Genomic DNA, 23,937 nt, shown 5'->3' with positions numbered 1-23,937 from the left:
TTTTTTTTCAAATAGAGCTTGATGAAATTTTCTATCATTTCCTCTTCTTTTTATCTATCTCATACCAAACAGTACGTAACAAAAAAAGTTATGTTTTGATTGTAAATTTTTAATTGTAGCAATTAAGTTGTAAGACTAAATTATTATTACAGGCATAAAAAGCCCATGCCCAATACTTGATTTCTTGTCAAACCGAACAAATACCACACGACAGGCTTTTTTACCAAAATACTACAAACTGTAAAATTATACATCAATATGCTGCACTTTTAAAAGTATTTACTAATATATTACACTTAAAATTGGTCTTCAGGTGAATAATTTTTAAAGTCATTTATCTGGTGAACGACTTCTTCATAATCTGTCCTTGATGTGCATGAGGTAAATGAAAATTGTTCTTCTCGTGAACAACTTCAAAACTTCATCTGCTGTTGAATAACTTCTCCCCTTCTCTCCTGATTAAAATGATTAGTATAATGATTTATCAATCATTTGAATGACAAAATCATGACTATATAATGAGAGAAAAATGTTATAATGATGTTAAAACTAATTGTGAAATAAGTATAAGATTAAAAATAAAAAGTGATAAATAAAGTTTAAGTTTATAAAGAAAAAATTATCCACCTTACTGATAGTGACTTCCAGTACCACATCTTGGCCTTCTTCTCATACGTTGTGGGCGTTGTTGTTGTATGTCAATTTCTTGAGCTTCAAATGTCTCATTTGTTTGTGTAGTTGGCGTGTTCAAATCAAACCAGGGTGATTCATTTAAATGTATAGATTGTCGAGGAGTGACAAATGCTTCATTTGATGGTCCACCATGTTCAAAAGTAGAAGCATTGTATTCAGCTGAAAATAATGCAGGATTATCTAATAAAGTCATGAATGATTGAAATTGAGAAGGATTGGCTGAGTTGGAAGGGGATGATGATGAAGGTGCCATGTAATGAGACTCAAGTTGTGTAGGATCGATAGAGATGAAGGGGGATGATGGTGACGGTGATATGTCAGAAGCCTGAGTAAAAATTGGAGGTTCCTGTTCCCTTGCATTTTCGTTTTCAATTATAGGTTGGGTAGACAAGTAATCACCTCGTCGCTTGCTTGGTCTATCACGAGGAATTTGTGGCCGACACAACTCAATTGTTGGTGGAGCAGGCTGAGGGTTTACATTAAAACGTTGTTCTTTAAGTGCAAGTAAAATGTTACGCTGGTCGCGAGCAACCCTATCTCGATAATCAACACAACTAGGGCATGTTGAATGAGAATTAATTGGCAGCAATTCAGATGCAGGGGGTGAGCAGGAAAAAGTGAAATCGTTCTTGACGTGAACGATTCAATTTCACTTTTTCATTTAAAATTAAAAAAAAATAAAAAGTGAAATCGTTCACGAAAAAACGACTTGTATGTAATTTGAAAATCGTTCTTGCCAAGAACGATTTTAAATGTAGTATATTGGTAAATAGTTTTAAAAGTATAGTATTTTGATAAAAACTTTTACTGTTTATCGTATTTCGGTAAAAAAACCCACGAATGGTTTTTCGTTTCTAAAGTAAATGACAGTTTAATTTTTTAACTGCGTGAATTTTTAAGACTAAGAAAGTAAGAAACCATAAAATTTACAATATTATTTTAATTTTAATTTAAAATATCAGCCATAACAAATCTCGCCTCCAAATATGGTGTGATTGTGTTCAGGCACCTGACCTTCAATCTTTTTGGTTTTTATGTGTGAGGATGGGGGATTGTCTGGAAGAAATTAACGTTCTCTCGTTGCTTTCCAAAAGCAGCCAAAGAAGGTTATGGAAGAAAGAGCACACGTCGGGACTGGGGACTGGGTACGGGGGATAAGCCATAAGCCGCTGATATTTATTGCTAAAACATTAAAATATAATTTCTTGATTGCCAATCAGATTTAGTCATTTGGAGGAGGCGTATTTGATCAGAACACGCCGGAAGGGAGGATCAAGTTCATCAGCGAACGACGAAAAATAGTAGAATCATCATCTCCCGGGAAAGAGAACAAAAAGATTTTGCCGGGTAGATTCCATTGGTGGGTTTCATTAACTCGAGCAATACAAATCCAGGAAAGGGAAGGAACCATGAGTGTCACTTCCATTTTGCTCAGTCTGGTTCTGCTTTTCACTCTTTTCTCTTTCTCTTATTCCGCGAACGCCTCTGAACTGTTTGAAAGCTGGTGCAAGCAGCATGGCAAAACCTACTCTTCCGCAGAGGAGAAACTATACAGGTTCAAAGTATTCGAGGACAACTATGCCTATGTTTCCCAGCACAATCAAATGGGCAATTCCAGTTATATGCTGTCCCTCAATGCCTTCGCTGATCTCACCCACCATGAGTTTAAGGCCTCTCGTTTAGGTTTATCCCCCGCTTTGCTTCGATTCGACCATCGAACGCTTCAGCAGCCCGACGACATTCGCCTCGAGAGTCTTCCTTCTGAGGTTGATTGGAGAGAGAAAGGGGCGGTAACTCAGGTCAAGGACCAAGGAAGTTGTGGTATGTCCTATTTACTATTCCCTTCTTGTTATCGCCGTGCCTTTTCTTTAGTCGGTTTACGTCAGAGCTTGATCTCTTAACTTCTTTGATTCGATCATATTCTGTCTTGGTTTAAATAACGCGACTTCAAGCACAAAAGTGTTTGCTTTTATACTTTCTTCCAATCAGAAGGCCGGGTTTTCACTTGAATGCTAGTTCTACAAAAGCATTTTAAGGTAGCTATGTCTTTTCCAGACTGCTATGCTCGTTACGATATTGCCCAACCATAGTTTGGATCGGACATCTTGATATTGTTATGTGCTATTGCTATTTGAGTTTAACAAGTGAAAAAAGGCTATTAGCTTGTGGCTAATTTAATATTAAATATTGTTGCACCATTAATTTTTAATGGTGATGAGCATGTACGTGTTGTGTGTAATATGTATATACACGGCCACCCACCAAAAAGGTTGCATATGTAAGGCAAGCACTTTGCTCTTAGAAATTGCGCTCATGATTAGGTTCTCAAAACGTCCTCTCCCATTTGACCAAAACCAAAAAATTGTTGGCCTATAAACTTTATATTTCGCAATGGATAACACAGACAATTTATTCATTTCTGAAATGACTATGGTGAGTCAAAGCTGCTGATTAGTCCTATTGGGACGAAGGTAGCATCTAGAGTTCTAGCTTTCCTTACATTAGTCATGTTCACTGAGCATTATTATCTAAGCTTGTAGAATTCTGTTTAATGAGAAGAATTTAACAATAGGCATGTATTCTGTCAGGCGCTTGTTGGTCATTCTCAGCAACAGGAGCTATTGAAGGTATAAATAAGGTTGTTACAGGCTCTCTCGTTAGCCTCTCTGAACAAGAATTGGTAGATTGTGATAGAACCTATAACACTGGCTGCGAGGGTGGACTCATGGATTATGCTTATCAGTTTGTCATTGATAACCATGGCATTGACACAGAGAAGGATTACCCATACCAAGGTCGTGAAAGGTCTTGTATCAAGGATAAGGTATTTGATTCCTCTCCCCCGTTTTCCCATAATCATGTTGCTGACATGGATGTGTAGACACCTTAATTTTGCCTCTTTCTAAATTGCAGTTAAATAGACATGTTGTTACCATTGATGGTTATACCGATGTGCCTCCAAATGACGAGAAGCAACTACAAAAGGCTGTTGCAACCCAGCCTGTTAGTGTTGGCATATGTGGGAGTGACAGAGCTTTCCAGTTATACTCAAAGGTTGGTCTCCCAGTGGTCAAACATCAGAAACATGAGTTCAAGTCCACCTATTAACTACAAGTCTACAATTTAATAAGATTTTGATATATCTGTGTAACAGGGTATTTTCACCGGCCCATGTTCAACTTCTTTGGATCATGCGGTGTTGATTGTAGGATATGATTCAGAAAATGGAGTGGATTACTGGATTGTGAAGAATTCATGGGGAACTAGTTGGGGAATGAATGGTTACATACACATTCGACGAAATACTGGCAACTCCCAAGGGTTATGTGGAATCAACACGTTAGCATCATATCCAACCAAGACCAGCCCTAATCCTCCTACTCCATCTCCACCAAGTCCTGTTAAATGTAATATCTTCACTTATTGCGCACAAGGAGAAACCTGTTGCTGTGCAAGACGCTTTTTTGGTATATGCATTTCATGGAAATGTTGCGGCTTATCATCTGCCGTCTGCTGCAAGGACAATCGCCATTGCTGTCCCCATGACTATCCTGTATGTGACATCAGAAGGGTTCAATGTCTTAAGGTCTGTATTATATGCTTCCTCATCTATTATATCCTCAGTAAGGATATTTCATATAAAGCGCTGCACAACCCTGCTGATACAATTGTTGACAGATATGTTTGAATATTTGTTAGACATCGATTAGATTATTCTTGAGCTTTTAGCTTATCAATGCTAAGCAGCACTATCCTGCCGCTTTCAAGTTTATGTGCTAACTTACTGTCAATTTACTTACAGAGAAATGTTAATATGACGAGAACAAGGGCACGTGAGATTGAGGGCCCTTTCCTTAAGCCAAAGGGTTGGAATTCTCAGTGAGGGGTTCATGTTCTATACTTCACGCGTTGTGTTTCAGAACAGCTATTTATATTGCAGCTTAGCCTGGAGTTTGACTGCCGGAATATTTGTATTACCAAAACACTTGTCTGATGGGGTTGTTTACGCGTCTGCAATGAAGGAACATTGATGGTATGAGTCATTTTTCAGATTGACTTCATATCATTTTATTCAATTCAATAACGAAAATCATATAGGGCATCTTCCTTTGTATGCTGGATGAGAAGAAAAGTGAATGTATCTAGTCCAAAATCTGGTACACATTCCTTTGGATTTCTAATTTCTCTGTTGTTTGGGACAAAATATCTGGACTTTTAATTGGTGCTGCATATTTGGTAAAAATATCACAACAATGATTATGATATTCAATGTTGGGAATTAAAATATGATTTCATGTTCCGTTTTCCGGAAAAAGTCATTAGCGCCGCTAGCCTCTCCCCGTGAATCGGGGGTTGGAAACTTGGAATGTTAGGTCGGATCAGGATCAGGACAAGAATTGTGTGGCTTATTGGTCATTTCTCAAAGAGAGTCAGTTTTATTCAGGAAAGGTTTTTTTAGATGAAACAAGGGTATCCTCAAATTATATTGGAATTTCAAATTATATTGGACTTGAGGCTAATTTTTTCGGATCTGGAATGGTTAAGGAATAATCCTCCCACGGGAAAGGCTTTTTTGAAATAAAGATGCGGTGGACTTTGGGTTCTGAGGGTTTCTGATGACGAATAGAGTAATAATACAAAGTAACGGGGACATAGTGGTCAATACGCAATAGCCAATGGTGGGAAACCCAATTGGAATGTGACTCAATTGGGCCTGCTTATCGTTATCTGAATCTGATACGAGCGACACGACACGTCGAATCTCTCACCGGTCACGCTTCACCCTTTTCATGTTCCTCTTACCTCTCTTGGTCATCATTTTCCTTTTGAACATTCCGCCTCAACAGTCAACATTCTTCTTGGACCCACGGCCCCGTCTTCTCCGGTTCTCCCCCTTGTATATTATTACTATTATTTAACAAAAATTTAAATTCAGCTTTTTCTTTTTTTGACCAACGTTATTTTTGAATTTTTGAATTTTATGAAGCTGAACAGGGACAAATTAGCTGTTGTATGGTTTTACTAAACAAAGGATTCATGCTTCAACAAGATCAGAAAAGAAAGATAAAATATGTACTCTATGAAAAAAATATAAAATATAACTTTTGAAAATACATTTTGATATGATTTCCCACCAATTATATGGTGGTTTTATTCCCATCCATTTTTTTCTTATAATTATTCAGTTTTTCATATTATATTATACTATTTAAATGATATTAATAAACTATGTAGGCGTTACAAATAATGTATAGGGTTTAAATTTAGTAAAAATATTATTCATTTTTATTTTTTAAATGGATTTTTTAATCTTTTTTACTTTTATGATGCATTTTGTGGGGAATTTTGTCTCACTCAACGAAAAATAACTGAGGTCGTAGGAACGCGGTAGCGTCATCGACTGCGTCACGGGACGCGGACGATGTGAACACCGAATATTTCTCCATTTTCCTTTCCTTTTCTTTTCTTTAATAATTTATATTTTCTTGGCCAAAACTTTAATAATATATTGGACGTACGCAGAGCGTTGGCTTCGAATATGAGTATCAACTGCGAGAATTATAACCAAAAAAATAATTACAAAACAAATTTTAAAAATGTTCATTTCATATTTTAAAATTTATTTTATTTAGATTGTTATTCAGAAAAATTAGGGATAAACCCATCATTAAAAATTTAATTGGTAAATGGGACTTAGAATAATTGATTACACATAAAAAGATTAGTTGCACACAAAGAAAGATAAATTACACAAAAGGAAGATAGTTTACACAGAATATTATTTAGATATAAAGAGTTAGTTTGCACATAGAGAAGATGACTTGTACATAAGAGAATTTCATGTGCACAAAGGGAAATTGAGTTACATATCGCACAAAGGAAGATTATTTCACACAAGAGAAAATACATTGCACACAAAAGAAATTAAGTTACACATGATAGAAGTTAAGTTATACAAAATCTTTAGGTTTCATTTATCAATTAAATTTTTAACAGGGGATTTATTCCCAATTTTCCCTTCTTATTCGGGCTTATGAGGATTTTTGGAATCTTATGGTAATTTTCCTGTATTTAGTGTTGTGGGGACCACTAGGGTCCTATATAAGGCGCATCAAGCCCGTCTGTCTTTCTATCAATTCCCGTTTTCATTGTAGTACTTGTTCGTCGATTAAACGAGAGGAGAGAAAATGGCCGAAGAAGGACAAGTCATTAGCTGCCACAACGTAGATTTCTGGAAGCAGCAGCTTGAGAATGGTAAACAATCCAAGAAACTGGTATTTACTCTTCTCTTTTCATTTTTTCACCCCTTTTTTCTCCTTCTACCTTCTTGTCATCTTTGTTTTTCCATAATAAGTTCTTCTAAATTTCTTTTTTCACCGATGATGTTGATGTATATGTGGATTATGCATTCGAGTCTGGTTGTGTCTACTTCGGGAAACTTAATGGGCTGCCTAATTAGGGTTTCTGAGATTACGAGATTCTGATCAAATTTATTTGTTGTTTCCGGCCACAACGATATTTTCGATTGGAAGAGCATGCATCATTAGGGAATCAAATTTAGATTTTTGCGTGTATGCTGATAAATCACTAGTTTCTCATTCTCCTACTTCCCTCACGGCGGATTATATTTGTCAAGATTCTTCCTCTCCCAGTTTTATTTTTCATAAAGGGGTGCCTGGGTTGTCAGAATAACCCTCTTTATGCTTTCCTTGAGGTTATACCTGCTAAATAAATTGTGTTGGTGGGTGTGTTTAAGGTGTCTTTGATATTAATAATGGTCGATGGACTGAAAACGCGGTCTAGAAGAGTTTGATAGAAGGTCGTCTTTTAAATTGCTGACCAAGTTTAAAATTTAAGTGAATCTCTGATGGTTGGACTTCTGCTCCCCGTTTGCAAGTATATTTACCTCGTATTATTCGCTCGAAATGTTAATGTAATGTTTCGGAAAAATAATCACAAAACAAATTCCACAAGGAACTTGTCGTTGTTGTTGTTAGTATTTTTTAGTTTTTTTTTTTTTGGATTTGATTGTCATTCTCCCAATATTTTTCCTGTCTTGATGATTATTGCCCTCTGTGAACAATACGGTTGCTATTTCAAACCTTGGCCATGAATGTTTCAATTCTTATGAATGGCCTCCCATGTGTAAACTTCAGGTTTAGCTAATAAATTGTGTCCTTATCAAAAGGGGGGGGGGGTTCGTTGTAACCTGTTGAAGCTTGGGAGTCTGACCTTGGAAATTAGAGTGCCATATTATTTAGCTGAAAGTTTATTGCTTCTGTAGCTAAGAATTGGATTGGTTACTTCTGTTGACCGTCCTATTCACATTTGCCTATGATCATTACCTATTCATAATCACGAGGATAGGATTCATCTGGGCATTTGTACCACATAAATCGAAAAGTTCAAGCTGTGCTTCCACTTTGACTTATTGATCAAATAAGAAAATCTAACTCATGTGACGTAGCTGCTTGTTTTGATTTTAAGTCGTTTATTGAAGAGTATGCCTTTGATTGGCTTGATAAATCCGATTGTTCCATGACCCCTTTACAAGTATGTTGTTCTGACTTGTGAACGGATCAAATTGCATAGATTGTGGTGGATTTTACTGCTTCTTGGTGCGGTCCATGCCGTTTCATTGCACCGGTCTTGGCAGATATTGCTAAGAAGATGACCAATGTGATCTTCCTGAAGGTTGATGTGGATGAATTGAGGGTACGTACATAACCTTCCTTATTTCTACTGCCTAAGTTCTATTTTTCCGTAACTTGCTAAAGTGTCGACCTTTTTGTGCACAGGATGTTTCGGAGGAATGGGGCATCGAGGCTATGCCAACCTTCTTGTTCCTGAAAGAAGGCAAATTAGTAGATAAGGTTGTGGGTGCTAAGAAGGAGGAGTTGCAAAAGACCATAACCAAGCATGCCGCTGCTGCCTGAAGGGATGATGTGAAGTTTTAAGTAGGAATAAATGTGCTCCAGCTATGGCGTCAGTTTGCGTGATATGAATTTGATGTTTATGATAATGAGCATATGGTTATGAACTATGTACTTTAAGCAGTTTGCATTGTCATACTCGCTTAACGCTTTGGCTGATTTGATTTGCAATGATATGTTTGGTGATCTATAATCACTGGCCTCCGCAGGCAGATAGATAGCATTTTTCAAGCGGGGACATGGATTGGGATGGGATGCGTAATTTTCACGCCCGCCTTCCTGTTTTGTCCCGAAGGGGGAAAAAAAATAAATTTTTTTTTTTTTTTTGTGACGGGCGGAGAATGATCCATGGGCATCCGAGTGGCCGCTTTTATCTCGTTATAACAATTTGTTTGATGTGGTTGGGGACAAGAGACTATCAGAATTGGGTGATTTAAAGTGCCGACATACTGCCCCTTAACTATTAAATGATTGATTAGTATTTAACAGTATGGATATGGATGGGATGGGAGGGGGGAATTTGATATCCAACTTGTTATTTTGCCGGGAACAAGAAAATAGTGGCATGTGTTGTGCTAATTAATTCAGTCTTCCTTGTCCAAAAAGACTGAAGAAAGAGGATGGACATGCATACCGTCTTTGCTCTCTAATCTCGTGCTGTGTTACTCAACCAAAGCATTTTACTTTTTATTATATGATTTTAAATTTTAATATTTTTACATTCTCGTAAATTATGGAAAACGCATTAAAAATTATTTTTAATCATCAACCTTAAAAAATAATCTTTATTAAAATTGGAACTAAATTTGGAATAAATATGGTTACGATATTTTTTTTAAGATACTGGTATTTTTATTTCTTTTGCTGTTGATGTGCAGAACCGGAAGCCTGAAAGCCGACAGCATTACGCTATTTTTTTTTTTATATTTATATTTTTTTTCAACAAAAGCAAGATCTAAAATTTAGATATCTCCAGTGTCAGTTTTTAGAAAATATAATTTGATCTTAAATATAAGATTTTAATGTATTTTGTTTTTTATGTTTTTTTTCAAAACGACCGTTATAGTAATTACATGTTAGAAACTTTATAAAATATTAAACTAATATATTTGATTAGTAAAAATATTTTTAAAAAAATATCTATTTATTATAAATAATCAATTCAATAAATTTTTTAAATATATTCAAATTAATTAATTAGTTCTTATATTAACAACTGGAAAGTAATATTTTGTAAGAATGTCTTGCTTTTTTTTATTTTTTTTGCCAACCATACTATTTTAAATTTTCACTCAACGTACAAAGTATACGTGCGTGGGATTAATATGAAAAGACATTTGGATTTATTTACTCACTGTGGCGGCCGTGGAATGACCCGTGAGCATCCAAATGGCCGCTTTTCTCTCGCTAACATGCTTTGTTTGATTTGATGGTAAGTAACGAGACTTTTGAACGTGATTATACAGGGAGCCACTGCCCACTGGCCAACACACTCCCTCGCGGACTTAATTACGATTGAATGATCAATTAATTGCATCCGTCGGATTGTTGTATAGTAAGTCCATTGGCACAATAATAAATTACAAATAATATAATATAGTAATATATTGGCCATATCTCTTATATCCATCACGTTGGCCGATTTCAGATTTAACACCAGGTCGGAAGACAAGGATTGTTGTAACAAAAAAAAGAAAGATAAGGATTGCGATGACACAACACAAAAGGCTCGCCGACCACATCCGTGTTTGAATCAAATGACAATGAAAGTGAGACCAATTATAATTTTATTTATTATTTTTTCAATTCAACCACCGACAAACCAGCTGAACCATCTTTCAATGGGGGCTCTCTTCTCTGTTCTCTGAATCGGATTTAGTATGGTGAGGAGTATGAGCTGTTCTCTTCACTAGAGATATTTTCCAAGGATTCCCGCCTAACTCTTCAAAAACTACCATCAAATTCTTCGTTGGCTTTAACCACGACCTTGGAACGTGGTACCTGCGAGTTTCCAAACACAAATCGGCAACTTAAAGCACGACTCTTTCCACAGCTCAAATTAAGTATGTGCATAACTATAAACTTAGTACCATCGTTGTGTGGGTTGTCCACAACCAAGCTGGCATTTAATGGGTCGGTATGTGTTTTGGTAGCCACAGGTATTACAGTTGCCCTTCGCATAAGCCATCCAATATCTTCCTATGCTTTGCCCGTTGATCCACACTTGACCTTTTCCCATACTTGACAAGTCCAGAGCCAGTGGTTCGCTCCCCACTGGGGCATTGAAATATGCCTAAAAGATTACAGCTTTCTAATTACTGTCTACAGACTACATTAGCCATCTTTGAATCTTATAAGGCAGCCCAGCCAGTTATAGTTCTTACCTTGTGCCATTTCAGATGCCGACGTGCTTGGGTGGCCAGTGAGTCTTGGACCCACTCAACAGATGAGTTTGTGTCGGGAGACACCAAATTCATAGCCTCTCCCTTTAGACCAATCTGTTCAAGAAAAAGAGCTTCGTTTAAGAATTATCATTCATTGGTGCCATATATATAGAATGTGTGGGGTAATTAGTGTGCCTAGGACCTGATAAGACCATTTTTGCTGCGTTAAATCTATCTTTCCCTTGTCAAAACCATCTAGCACAACTGGACCTGTGATCCCTGTCTTCCATGTTTCAAAATGCAGGCCAACATTCTTCGAGCAGAGAGGGAAAAAGATAAACCAAAAATAAGATCATTAACTCCAAATGAAAAGTCTACGAAGAAATGGTTAAGTTCAAGTTGGGTTAATCAAGAAATGCACTAACCGGTAATCCCACAGCTACGCTGAGAAGAGCAATTTTGTTAGTTCCAGCATGCAGGTTGATGGGTCCATTGAATGTGCAACTTCTCTGTTCTCTTGTTCCAAAAGCCGACCCTGCAAAATAAGAACTCTCGAACTTCATATTTTGTTGAACTTCAATTTGATCATTATGCAAATGCAAGAACTACTTCTCAGTTTATATGCATACCTATAAACTGCCCATTAACAAACACATGAACAGCGTGCCCTGCAGACTGTACGTTAATGCTCGGTTTGTGTCCTCCTTTAAGAAATGATTCTGATGAACTTATGTCAACGCTGTGGCATCCAAATCAGAAAAAGCTAAGTAAAATGAACTAAGCAAGTGGACAAATACTAAAAGAGCCTAGGCAAGCTTAATGTTTGAAAATCAACAAGTCAACCTCTATATACTGTGACTCACCTGGTTGTGTACCATAGATAGTCGCTTCTATCTCTAGTAACGTCTATCTGATCCAGAAGTCCCGCGGATGTCATCCTTGAACCATCCGCCAGAGATGATAGATCCTCATCGTAGGTTTCCCAGGAGAACTTAGAATTGGTAGGCAACATTTTTATCTGTGACGTTTGAACTCTCACCTGCACGAAGACACAGAACAATCAATTCAATAACTTGATGTAACTAACAAGAAATCCAGCAAGACGATATGAGATATACTTACTCTTGCCGTGTTAAATACATCAGCTCTACAGTCAGGGAGGATGCTTATGGACCAAGGAGGCAAATCATAGTGTCTGTTATTGAACGTTACCCTAGCAGCAGAGTTTGCATTATAATTTGCTAGAAAAGCTGCACATGTTCTTCCTGAAGAGAACACATGCGCCTGCAAAATATGATTCACCGTGAAGGTTGGTTTACCATCTACCATCAAGATTTTTGCGACCAAAGGAGGCTTCTACTTCATATCAAAAAGACAACTGACCTGCTGAAACCTTCCTAAAGATGTAACAGTAGGATCGGAAGAAACCAAAGCATCTTCACATCGCTTAATAGCTTGATGAAGATCCTTCAAATGAGTGTACTTAGGTTGCCTTATAAGACCTAATCATAGCCCAGAAATCAATAAAGGATACGAACAATACGGAATGTAGCTTTAGATAGGCTTTTAGTTTATTGCCATCTCAAGAAGTATTAGCTAGATTTGAAAATTATAGTTATAATAATCCAGTAACATACCTATCAGTGAACTCTTGGGGGAATGAAAATTAGAATTAGAAATAATATTGAAAAGATGAAAGTTATCTCACCGTATTCGTCAATGGGAGCATCATAGTCGTAGCTGGTAGTGATGAATGGACCTCCAGCTGAGCGTCCAAAGTTAGTTCCTCCATGGTACTGCCATTTGTTAGTAATCATAATTCACAGGGTAAGTCAGAATTTCAAAAACAAGGTAAAGGTACTTGTGTCTAAATTAACTAAATCCTACATAGGAGACCAACCATGTAGTAATTCACGAATGAACCACCCTTTTGTATGAAACGCGCCACTGCAAATGCTAGATCTTGAACTGGTCTCTGGTGAATTGGACCCCCAAATTCTGTAAACCTTTATAATGAAGTGAAAATAGCGAGAATTAGACCGCCTAATTCTGCAACGAGTTCAAAGATGGTATAATCTATAAATTACCAGCCACTCCAAGCCTCGGTCCAGAGGCTAGGCTTGAACGGTTTATTCGGAGAGAATTCATCACAGTAAAAGCCATTACATGTATTTATCTGTAGGGAAGAATAGGATGAATCATACTCAGCTCTTAACGAGAAAGAAGCTCAAGATTTAAACAAAATCTGCGTTGAAGCTTAGTAAATATGAATCCCCAGTGACAGTAACAGTGTAGCAACACAACCGAAGCAAGAGAATGAGAATGAGATGCTGACCACAGGATCTGGGGCGTCGTCTTCCTTGCACATCACCCACGGTACTCCTGTACCCAGTCCAACAGCCATATGTGCAGCCCAATTTACATATGCGTGACCAGCAGCTCCCATGGCCCTACTCTCTGGTCCATACTCGTTCTCAATCTAGCACACAAACACAAGGTGAAGTACAAGTTAATTTAGCCACATCAAGGCTTCTGTCAGCAACATGCTTGCATTATGGCATACTTTGGTCGGAATTGCATACCTGAGATAGAATGATTGGACCACCCTGAGACTGAAATAGCTTTTCATCCTTCATCATTTGCACAATCTTCTGGGTGAATCCTTGCATTGCAGCCTGCGGAGGAAAAAAAGGCAGTGTCAATTTCATCGTTACTCTTTGTCTGCTTACACAATTCAATACTTCTGCAAGCAGGTAGAAGTGGAAGGTGAAACCTTGAAAGGTCCATTGTTCGTCCGGAAGTTCATGCCAGGAACATACTTCAGCCAAACAGGAAATCCTCTGTAACAAATAAATCAATGATGCTCACAGTAAGCATTAATGCCAAGAAAACTAAGCAGAATATTCCATTCGGATTTAAACTCACCCAAAGTTCCACTCGGCGCATACATAAGGCCCAATGCGAAGATGAACATAGAGCCCCACCTTCTGCACTGTCTTAATGAACCGTACCAGATCGTACCTCCCTTCAAAATTGTACTGAACACAGCGACACAAGGATAAGAATTAATACATGGGAACAAGAAAAAACATAAAATGAAGTGTAAATCAAGATCCAAAAAAGTACCTTGCCAGGAGAGGGTTCATGGACATCCCAGAAAACATAAGTGTCAATAACATCAAGGCCTCCATGTTTGGCCTTCCGAATAAGATCTTCCCACATCTAGAGTGCCACACATTTCAAACGGGCAGCCAAAAAAAAAAAATCAACATATTGTATAGGGAATTTAGAGGGAATAAGAAAAAGCAGAGACATACTTCAGGGGTGCTTCTGGGATAGTGAATGGATCCAGAAATGAGGATTCTTCTATGGCCATTGATGATAATAGCCTTTCTATCGTAAGTGACTGAGCAGCGCACGAGCTCAGAACCCACAAGAAGGAGCGTCAAGCAAAATAGTAGCAGCTTGGAGACTGGTGTAGTTTCCATGTCTTTCAAAGAGATTTTGAAAAACGAAAGCTAAGAGATGTGCAATGCGTTCTTAGTTCTTCTGATCTGTGAGTCTGAAGTATAACAGCATTGTGGGAGACACCGATTCAACCACCACCAGAAATAGCTTCTGCTGTGCTGTCACTGGGTTTCCCGCACCTCCAACTTTCGTTAGAGAGCTACTCTATTAATTATCCTGAGTCTGTTTCTGGAAAGCGCAGTCTTAATTGTCAAAGCTGTCTTTTTTTTTTTTGTTGGCGCATTGTTCAGTTCCTACAATAAAAGGAGATCGGTGTTTTTGTTTTTTCCCCTTGTGGCAAAAGGAGATTATTTTCTAAGGGGAAAAAAACAACTTTATTGTTTCAACTTCTATTTTACATCTTCAAGATAACGGGGCGGGGAAACCGCGGAAGACTACACCGTCATATGGTGACATGACATGAATTTCAAATGTCTTGTCCATTTGCCTGCAAGTTTGAAACTCCCTCCAGAATTAAACACACGATATCTTTTTTGCACTGTTCTCAAAAAAATTTGAATTAGCTTATTAAAATTTAACAATCAAAGAAAGAGGGTCATTTTAAGAAAATTATCATAAATAATTAACATAATAATCATAAAAAATTAACTTAATTTCTGTAAATTAAATAAAAATATCTTTTATATTTAGAGTTAGGAGCAATATGAGTATACCGAAATAAATGCACTTTTGTCTGATAGATTCATTTTTGAAAAATAAATAAAAATTGAAGGGGCAGGCATGGAAAAGATGAAAAAGAAACGAAATTAGCATTGAGCAACAGCTAAGGTAGGGGTCGAAGGGGCATGCCCCAGCGCACGCTTTTCCTTGGGGGCATGTGCGGTAGCCTCGGAGGTGGATGACAACAATACCAGCCAGATGACAAAGTTTGTTGTTGTCTCTGTGTCTGTCGTATCTGCCATTTCTGTGGGGTTTATCTACTTTCCTCTGCCTTCCATGTGATCTCACATTTATCCTCGCAATTTACTCTTTTTTTTTTTAAATGTGAACAAATGCTTTAATTAATTCTGCCATATTTTTCACGCTCCCCTCGACTTTACGTTTCTCTGTAATTTTTTTTAAAAAAATCATTTTTTTCCGGGAACTAAATATCTGTCTGAATACATGGATATTAAATACTCCTCTTCCTCAGTATAAAACTTAATTATTAAGTTAATATTGATAATAAATATAAAATATATTTTTCATATTTATCATTTTTTTTAAAAATTATTTCTATTAATACTTCCTCAATCACAACTAAATAAGTGGGAGAGGAATGATATTAAAAAAATATAATTATTGTATTTTAATAAAATATATCATATTTTTTATAATTAATTAAATATCTTATTTTTTAATCTGATCAAATAATTAAATAGATTTTATATTAAATAGCAGAAGAATAATAAGTAATCATTTTCCTTATCAATGAATATGCTGAGTGGGCAAGGGCAATTTACAGCGACCCTAGCTTGCAAGTCACTCCATTTTATTTTTAATTTGTTCCCTGTTCTGTCTCGTGCACTTTAGTTTAAACACATCTTTCCCCATCACATCTCTTTGAAGATTTAGGGTCCATTTAGAAAAACTTATGAGTAACTTTTCAATAATAATTTATAAAATATAAAACAAATATGTGAAAGAAATTTTATCTTAGTTTATGTAAAACGTGGATAAGAGATTTTTTAAATCCTCCCAAACATGCACTTAGCCAGTTAGTATATTTAGGCTTAAAAGACTACTCGCTTGTGTTTTGTAAGATGTGCTTAAAAAAAAGGCACAAATTGACGATGGACGAACGTTTTTAGGACATAGAAATGTTTTAGTTTTGCTCTCTACATGCAATTTTCTTGGGCCTATCGACTCTAAAAGCCTGGAAGAATTCAAAAGAAAAACTGTAAAAAAATTAGAATTATGACGACTTTATTAACGAAAGTTGCGTGTGGCCGTGGCATCAAATCTTGACTTTCGCTTCAGTCCAAAATAGGAGATAGCTTAAGGGCTACGATGTTGCGTCGGTGTTTTTGTTTCTTTTGTCTCTTTTTTTTTTTGTTTTTTTTCAAAGAAACTTGGCAGATTTCCCCGTGTGTTTTTCAGAGACGTGTACAGGGAGAAGTTAGAATTTCATCGCAAAATTTTAAAAAAATAAACAAAAGGCTTGGATCTTGGTCATGTGAGAAGAATAATATTGAAAACAAAAAGATACAGATTGAGGGGCGTAATGGAAAAGCTGCTAGCGATCTAGCATCGTAATTATTAGTGACATTGATGAAGATGAATGTGAGCGGCAAGTTTAAAAGGACGAAAGGGAATGAAGCGGGTTGATACTTACCGTTTAGAGCTGCTGTTGTGATTGCTACAAGTGTGCTTAGGATGCCTTTTAACGTCGGCCATATATCAATTCCCACTTCCCATATTATAATTGCAAATGATTAGCCTCCACTATTCATATTCCATATTTTCCTAACCAAACGTGGCCTTGCTTCGCTTCCCGGTTATCTGTGTCGGTGAGCTTCTACCTCCCTTCTCCTTTCTCTTTCATTCATTCGTTCTTTCGGTCCTGGCTTTTGTATGCCAGGCCCCTTCCTTCAACGCATACTCGCATCTCAACTTTGCAAATTGAAAACGGTCCTTTTCAACAATTATTGATAGCACTCAATCCTAAATGCAAAAGTTTTTATTTTTTTAGTACAAGATTTGAATTCATTTTATTTTCTGTATTAATTATTTTTTTAAATTAATTTATTTAGCTTGTGGAGATCATATGCCATTTGTTAAAATTATGTAAGCTATTTAATTTATTTAATATACTTGGATTAATTAAGTAGCCCTTATATTAAAGTGGTATTTTTACACCAACAATATCATTTGTTGTTTTTAAAATAGACTATACATGTTTTTCTTTCCATCACATCACAACAATTGAAGAATATATCGCGTTATTTATAAGTTATGAATAATGTAGCTTATCACATAGTTTATTTTATATAATTATTATTTATACTGATCAAAGGAAGAATCGAACAAAGAAGGCCATGAAAATTACGAAATTACAAATAAGATATTTTGTCATCATTTGCCATTGGATTGTTGTCAAAACCTATTGGTCTGTAATCGGTCCTGATTTATAATTTTGCAATTTTTTCTTTTTTTCTTGTGATTTTTCCTTGATCGAATTAACTGATATAACTTGAAGTAACACTTCTTCCAGCAAAGCGGATAGGAAGAGATACTTGCTGTTAGTGAATTACTGCGTTAGTTTGGTTCTTGATGCTTTAATGCTTTGGGCCATTGCCGGGCTTCATGGACTTTTTTGGGCCACTCTGGGCTTCTAGTTCACACATGCGGGCCTTGAATTCAAACAATCGTGATCAGTCTTGTGGTGGCCCAGGCCCAAGGCCTATTCAAAATTTCCCCAAGCTCCCCGTGCCCCATGGTCCCATTAAAAATGTCGGTGGCGTGGCGTTTAAGGATAGAAAGAGCATGCCCTCTTTTAATTTTTTTTGGTCCCATTTAAAATCATGTTTATGATCATTTATGAGTACATCTTGTGTAAACTAAGACAAAAATTCTTTTACAGACTGATATTTGTATTTCATAAATCACGATTGGAAAGTTACTTATTAATAATCTCAAACGGATCCTTAAAGCCACGTGAGTTGAGAATGGAGCAATTGACTTTTAATTATTTATTTTCTAGAATAAACAAACACTAGTTGTTTTTGTGAAGCGAGATTATTCTACTTTAGTTACGTAGACGCAAAAGCAAAATATTGCGATCTGAATAAGACAATCATGACGACCTGTTTGATCACGCTTCTCTCTTTAATTTTTTTTTTTTCCTTTTAATTAATTTTTCTTCAACGCCAAGGAAATACTGATCTCTTCATTTGTACAATGGATATCGAGTAACTTTCAGTGTGCCGTTCCGTAGACTCGTAATAACTGCACATATTGCTCGCGTCGAGTTGGAACTCCGTGACAGATATGGGATACTGATGATCAATGATGTAGGCTCTTATTGGATTTTTATCCAGTTGAATAAAAGATTGTTGCAGTTTATTTCTTTTGCTGCATATTGTAATTAAAAATTTAAATTCTCATCCTCATTTACTTAAAACAAGAAATGAAAGCAGCATTTTGAAAAGGTCAGCTGATTGAATGCCATTTGCATGAAATTTTTTATAATATATTACCAATATAAATAAAATCAATATCAATATTGTTTAGCCTAAATATAATACTACCTCCGGTCCTAATTATAAGAGCTGGTTGATTAATTTGAGAAGATTAAGAAAATAAGTTAAGCTAGTTATTTATAATAAATATGTCTTGTCTTTCTTAAAATATCCTTGTTAATCAAGTGTATTTGGTAGAACTACCAATATTAGAAGGTTTATTTTGGAAAAAAATTCATACACATGAGAGATAAAGTGGATTGGAATCTTATATTTAGGACCAAAATAAAAGTTAAATGAGGTCTTATATTAAAGACTGGAAGTAATACTTTATTCTGTTTCTTAATGTAGAAGTTAGTTGAAAGTTACACACATAGTTTGGGGAGATCAATCACATTTGTTGTCATTAACAGGTTAATCTAATTTCTACTTATCAAATTAGTTAGTAGTTTTTATATTATATCTGGTTCTTAATATAAGAGTTAAATAACTAATTTGAGAATATTAAAAAAAAATTTAAATTTGTTATTTGTTAAAAATATATGTTGACTTTTCTAAACCATCCTCTTTAGTCACGTGTATTATAATATTCTTGGGCAGGATCTTCTTAAAAAAATTGAGATATTTAGAGGAGAATGAGAGATAAAATACATCAAGGCTTATATTTAGAGACAAATTTAACACTATATGAAGGAAATAGGAGTAATATTAAGAATAGAAAAGGTATAAAATTTAATCCAAAGCGTATTACTTTTGTTTTTTTTTAATGGGACCCACTTCTTAAATATTATATATAACAGATTAGGTCTGTGTACCTTCGTAAAGATAAGAATCCCCGCATTATTGTAGCTCCAGATTGAGTTGCCAATAGCATCAATTTGAACTAAAAGCATGTATTGTCATTTTTAGTATGAGATCTCTGGCATGCACATCAAAGACAAGCCGAAATGCTTAAATCATGGGACTTGGGGACGAACAGGCCTTGCTTTATCGTCAGCATTCACTTCTTAAGTTATGATATGAGTAGTAAGCAATAATCTGGCTTATTTACTTTGATCAGAAACGACAAATTAAACAACCTTACTTAATTATACCACCCCGATGATTTCCCTGGCATGAAGGACCTTAAGCAAAGAGGAAAGTGGAAGCAAGGCACAATTTTTAATTGCTTTTGCTGAGACCAAATGGGCAATGAGCATTTGGCAGCACATAGGGTCAATAAATATTTGGCCCATTAATTTCCAACCACACAAAACCGGATGTGCATATCTTTAAGTGAGAGTGCGTAAATTGTAGCTGAGCACTAGGACTACCCATCAGTGTGTTTTTTGCCCTTTCAGACAAAGACTGGTCTCACACAACTCTATCGTGTTCTCTACAAATTTAGGCCACCTGCTGACTATAGTCCTGCAATTCAATGAATCGCATTAACCATATTATTGTACTTTATATCAAAGCTTTCAATAATTTTGAAAGACAGGAAGCTAATCTCTTCTGCAAATGTGGACCTACTTTAGTCAATATCGTAATTATGGTGCATGCTGTATGGTAAATAGCAGAAGTGATGACGTTGGATTCTGGGCATAATTAATTAAATCAATCAAGTATAACCACTAATATCTTCATTAGTCCATGATCACGTAGAGTCTGGCAGCTGAATTAGGAAATATTATAGTTTATTCCTCTAGCCTCAGTCTCCATCATTCAAATCATGGATTCGACTTAGTTGAAAGTCTCGCATATAATAAAGGACTCTAGTTTCACATAACTATGATAATGCGGGATGTTCGTATGTAGATATTCTTATTATGGATGGCAAGCAAAAGACAGCAGCCCTTGTCTGTTTCTGAGGTGCAATCAAATTCGACAAATTGACTTCTGGCTTGCATTTTAGCGAACATGTGACGTACGTACTCTCATCACTATATATATGAAAATCAGATGAATATATATATATTTGATGAGCAACATTATTATTCCTTTTATACACAGCCATATGGTTTAACCCCTTATTTCTTCTTTTCTTCGGTGCTTGATGTTTCTTAATAAATTAAACTTCGTTTTCCCGAATCTGGCTAGCTGCCATGCATGATCAATAAACACCACCACTCCATAAAGCCAATATTAATTGATATTTTTATATATTTTGTGCAAAATATATAATTTTTGCCCTATCTAGAAATTATGTGCCGATGACACACCAGCCATAGCATTCAGACAAATAAAGTGACAGTGGAGACCCAAGCTCTAACACTTTTGGTGTATTATAAAAGCATCATTTCATTCTGCCTCGATCACTTTCAATTTTCTATCTACCGTTCTTTAACGAACTTTAAGCACGAAAGTCACAGATCATCTTCTTAAGTTATTATGGAACAATGACACACTTGGAAGTTGGAACTGAGCTGTAAATTTAATGAAAATCACAAAAAGAAGCAGTTTCTATATGTTCGGCTGCACTATAATCTGTTTTTATCTAACTAAAAGCCTACGCGGCCGGAATATATATCGTTCTTCCAGTCACCAAATCACTAGCTAAGGGACAATAATAAAAAAGGCAGAGGTTTAATTAATATACAAGTATAATATGATGCGTTTTAGTTTTAACTTTTAGTGCCTAATAAACCAATAATAAGAGAAAAAGTAGAAAGTAGAGAAGTGTGGAAGAATCTGATCTCAGTAAGGAATATATATGTGTGTGTATAACTGGTTTCAACTGGGAAGAAAAAGAAAGCTGATTCTCCCCTTGTACTTTGGAGCCTTGCTAAGTTGTTTCACTTGCTTGCTTTTGATCTTTGTGTGACTTTGTTACTAAAGCGCGTACCTTTTTCATTGTCGTTTTGCACTCAGAAAGAAAAGCTTAGTCACTAAAAAAATGGCTTCTAAGCCCAAAAGAGACCCTCTGCTCAAAAACGCAGAAAAGATAAGTTTTAACTAAAAAGAGACACAATGAAACGATTTATCATTAAATTATACACTGCTACCTTCCGCCTAACTCTATCTTCATTATTGCGTATTTGATAATTGTCTCCTCATCGTCTCCTCATTTCTGCGTAAAATACTCCATCATCTTCCAAAACTTGAAAAGAAACCAGGGTGGCTTTCAAGACGCTAGCTATGTACTGTGCAATCCATAATTGGCAATTCTCTTCATCATTGCATTTTTTATATGCATTATTATTTCATGCAAAACGCTATCGCATAGGCTAAATAATTGATATCCCAATATGAAAAAGGCAAGTACTGTTTCATATATTTCTTTTCTAATGATTAAAAAACTCAGTCGTTAAATCTGCAGACCAGTTAAAAGAAGGAGAGAGGGTGAAATGAGAAAATATATCTGTGCTCCTTCCAGTGCTAAAAGGTCACAAGATCTTCGAATAAAATCGATCTCAAGATATAAAGATCAAGTATTTTATCCTTACTCTTTATTTTGACCGAAGAAAACCCAAAGGTTTTTGCCCTTTTCACTTATATTTTATAAAGTACATATTATGAAGAGAGAAAATAAGAAAATAAGCAAAGCGTGATTAATAATAAATTAAACCAACCAATTATCGTCCACATAATATGATGAACCCTAGGTGGTAGCTTGAATAAATGTGAAATCGGTAGTAGCTTTCTCAGAAACTGTTTACTATGAAAACACTTTGAGAGGAACAATTCGAGAAACAATAAATTTAATGTGGTACAAGCTTAGGAGAGGAGATGTTGTTAAACACTTATATATGTTTGGTTATATATATTTGATATGGACCAATATACTTAATTACGAATATTGTGTGTTATAATCGTACAGAGAGGGGAAAGAAAAGGCTAGTTAGCTAGCTAATTTGTACTATTATCTAGACAGAGACAGAATCCGAGTCCATTCATGCACGAATAAAACCATATTCCCCTTTTAACGTCGATATACAGGCAATAGATTAACAGCTCTTAGTTTCTTTTTCCTTTTCTTTTTTTTAAAATTTGGGCAGCAGTAAGGTAATCCCATCAACAACCACTCAAATAAAATAAGATTCACTTGATCTGATGAACATATGTAAAGTTGACTTTTACTATCATGCGTGGTATATCATAATTAATTATTTTCCTTTTAAATATTACTTTAGCTGGGAACACAGTCATATTACAGACATTAATGTATTTTTTCACTGGAAATTATGAATTCGCGGTGGCCATTATGCTAAACAAGAAAATTTGTGCTTGATATTTGGATTTGAAGGAATATCTATGGTGTGTGTGTGTGGAAAACTGAACGGGGACACAAGGCTAACTTTTTGGTTTTGATAAGGATACATAATTATGGAATATTGAAACAAAGGTGTTTATTAGTAGAGACACGCACAGTTGTTTTGCGACATATAATGGGATATATAGGCATAGGCATTATTAGGAAGATAATATTATTAAACACAATCAATATAATCAATGTAGTCATAAATATTAACCAAAGTAAGGATAATCGTGCATCACAATCCAAGTGTAAGAATCTCGTTTCTTTTTCTTTATTAGGGAGAAGAAGGGGAACACAATATATTCAGTGAAAACGACAGTATGAATTGTGTGCGGACCAGCGAGCATCTGAGGTAACAAGAAGCTAAGAGAGTGTAGCAACAGATCATCAGAAGACAGAGATAGAGAGAGACATTATATGAGAGAAATTAAAAAGGTGGGTTAATTAAGTGGTAAAGAGAGGCTACCACACTTATTAAAACGACGATGATCCACCATCGTCGTTCCCAGCAAGGCTGGGCACCCACGTGAACCCTCCCTAGCTGCCGTCCCCACTCTGATCCTCCGTATCTCTCCCTTCGTTTTCTCTCTTTCCCTTTCTCCATACTTCACCTAGCTAGCCACCACCTACCTAGCCCCCCCCCCCCCCAATTTCAATTTCTCTCTTCATTACAACTCATAATCCCATATGAACACACATATATACACTAAGATAATTCTTGCTATTAGTGTCAGGATACACATAATCCCACTCAGCATTGTTTGAACTATGTGCAAGGTTTGTCTTAACTTTTGAGGAATTCATTCCTATAAAGGACATTGAGGTCGCTTTATTCTTAAACTCTTTTTCTTACTATATGTATCTCTCACACACAATATGATACACAGTTTCTAATATGATTCGGTAGTAATTTTTTTGTTTTTTTCACTTGAACTCTAGGATGACTTCTTTATCAAAAGGGCCATCAACAGTACTGCTCCACATTCGGGCACGTGTCTCCT

At 36.0% G+C, this 23,937-nt stretch overlaps 3 protein-coding genes across 3 annotated transcripts; 2 read left to right on the top strand and 1 right to left on the bottom strand.

The window, feature by feature from the left end:
- The first annotated feature begins 1,744 nt into the window (after positions 1-1,744).
- LOC114758160 (low-temperature-induced cysteine proteinase) lies at positions 1,745-4,963 on the top strand. The gene is made up of 5 exons (XM_028947179.1): positions 1,745-2,514; positions 3,282-3,517; positions 3,607-3,747; positions 3,848-4,279; positions 4,496-4,963. Exons 1-5 carry the CDS (start codon positions 2,103-2,105, stop codon positions 4,574-4,576), a joined length of 1,302 nt encoding a protein of 433 aa, XP_028803012.1. The 5' UTR covers positions 1,745-2,102; the 3' UTR covers positions 4,577-4,963.
- Positions 4,964-6,834: 1,871 nt separating this feature from the next.
- Positions 6,835-8,820, top strand: LOC114758163 (thioredoxin H-type-like). The gene is made up of 3 exons (XM_028947182.1): positions 6,835-6,968; positions 8,287-8,409; positions 8,493-8,820. The coding sequence occupies exons 1-3, from the start codon at positions 6,882-6,884 to the stop codon at positions 8,628-8,630; spliced, it is 348 nt and encodes a 115-aa protein (XP_028803015.1). The 5' UTR covers positions 6,835-6,881; the 3' UTR covers positions 8,631-8,820.
- A 1,396-nt stretch (positions 8,821-10,216) lies between these two features.
- LOC114758186 (beta-galactosidase 5) lies at positions 10,217-14,689 on the bottom strand. The gene is made up of 18 exons (XM_028947210.1): positions 14,329-14,689; positions 14,138-14,233; positions 13,937-14,049; positions 13,785-13,851; positions 13,594-13,686; positions 13,347-13,490; positions 13,099-13,187; positions 12,912-13,017; positions 12,720-12,807; positions 12,395-12,513; positions 12,134-12,295; positions 11,875-12,050; positions 11,641-11,750; positions 11,437-11,546; positions 11,214-11,324; positions 11,012-11,125; positions 10,718-10,920; positions 10,217-10,628 (listed from the first exon to the last, which is right to left on the bottom strand). Exons 1-18 carry the CDS (start codon positions 14,497-14,499, stop codon positions 10,466-10,468), a joined length of 2,235 nt encoding a protein of 744 aa, XP_028803043.1. The 5' UTR covers positions 14,500-14,689; the 3' UTR covers positions 10,217-10,465.
- Positions 14,690-23,937: the final 9,248 nt, after the last annotated feature.

The sequence above is a fragment of the Neltuma alba genome, unplaced genomic scaffold, assembly GCF_004799145.2.
Source record: "Neltuma alba isolate B1F8T4 unplaced genomic scaffold, ASM479914v2 tig00010672_pilon, whole genome shotgun sequence".
In the NCBI taxonomy this organism is placed as follows: domain Eukaryota; kingdom Viridiplantae; phylum Streptophyta; class Magnoliopsida; order Fabales; family Fabaceae; genus Neltuma; species Neltuma alba.
Note: the sequence above shows the minus strand (reverse complement) of the source record. Positions and strands in the feature narration are given on the sequence as shown.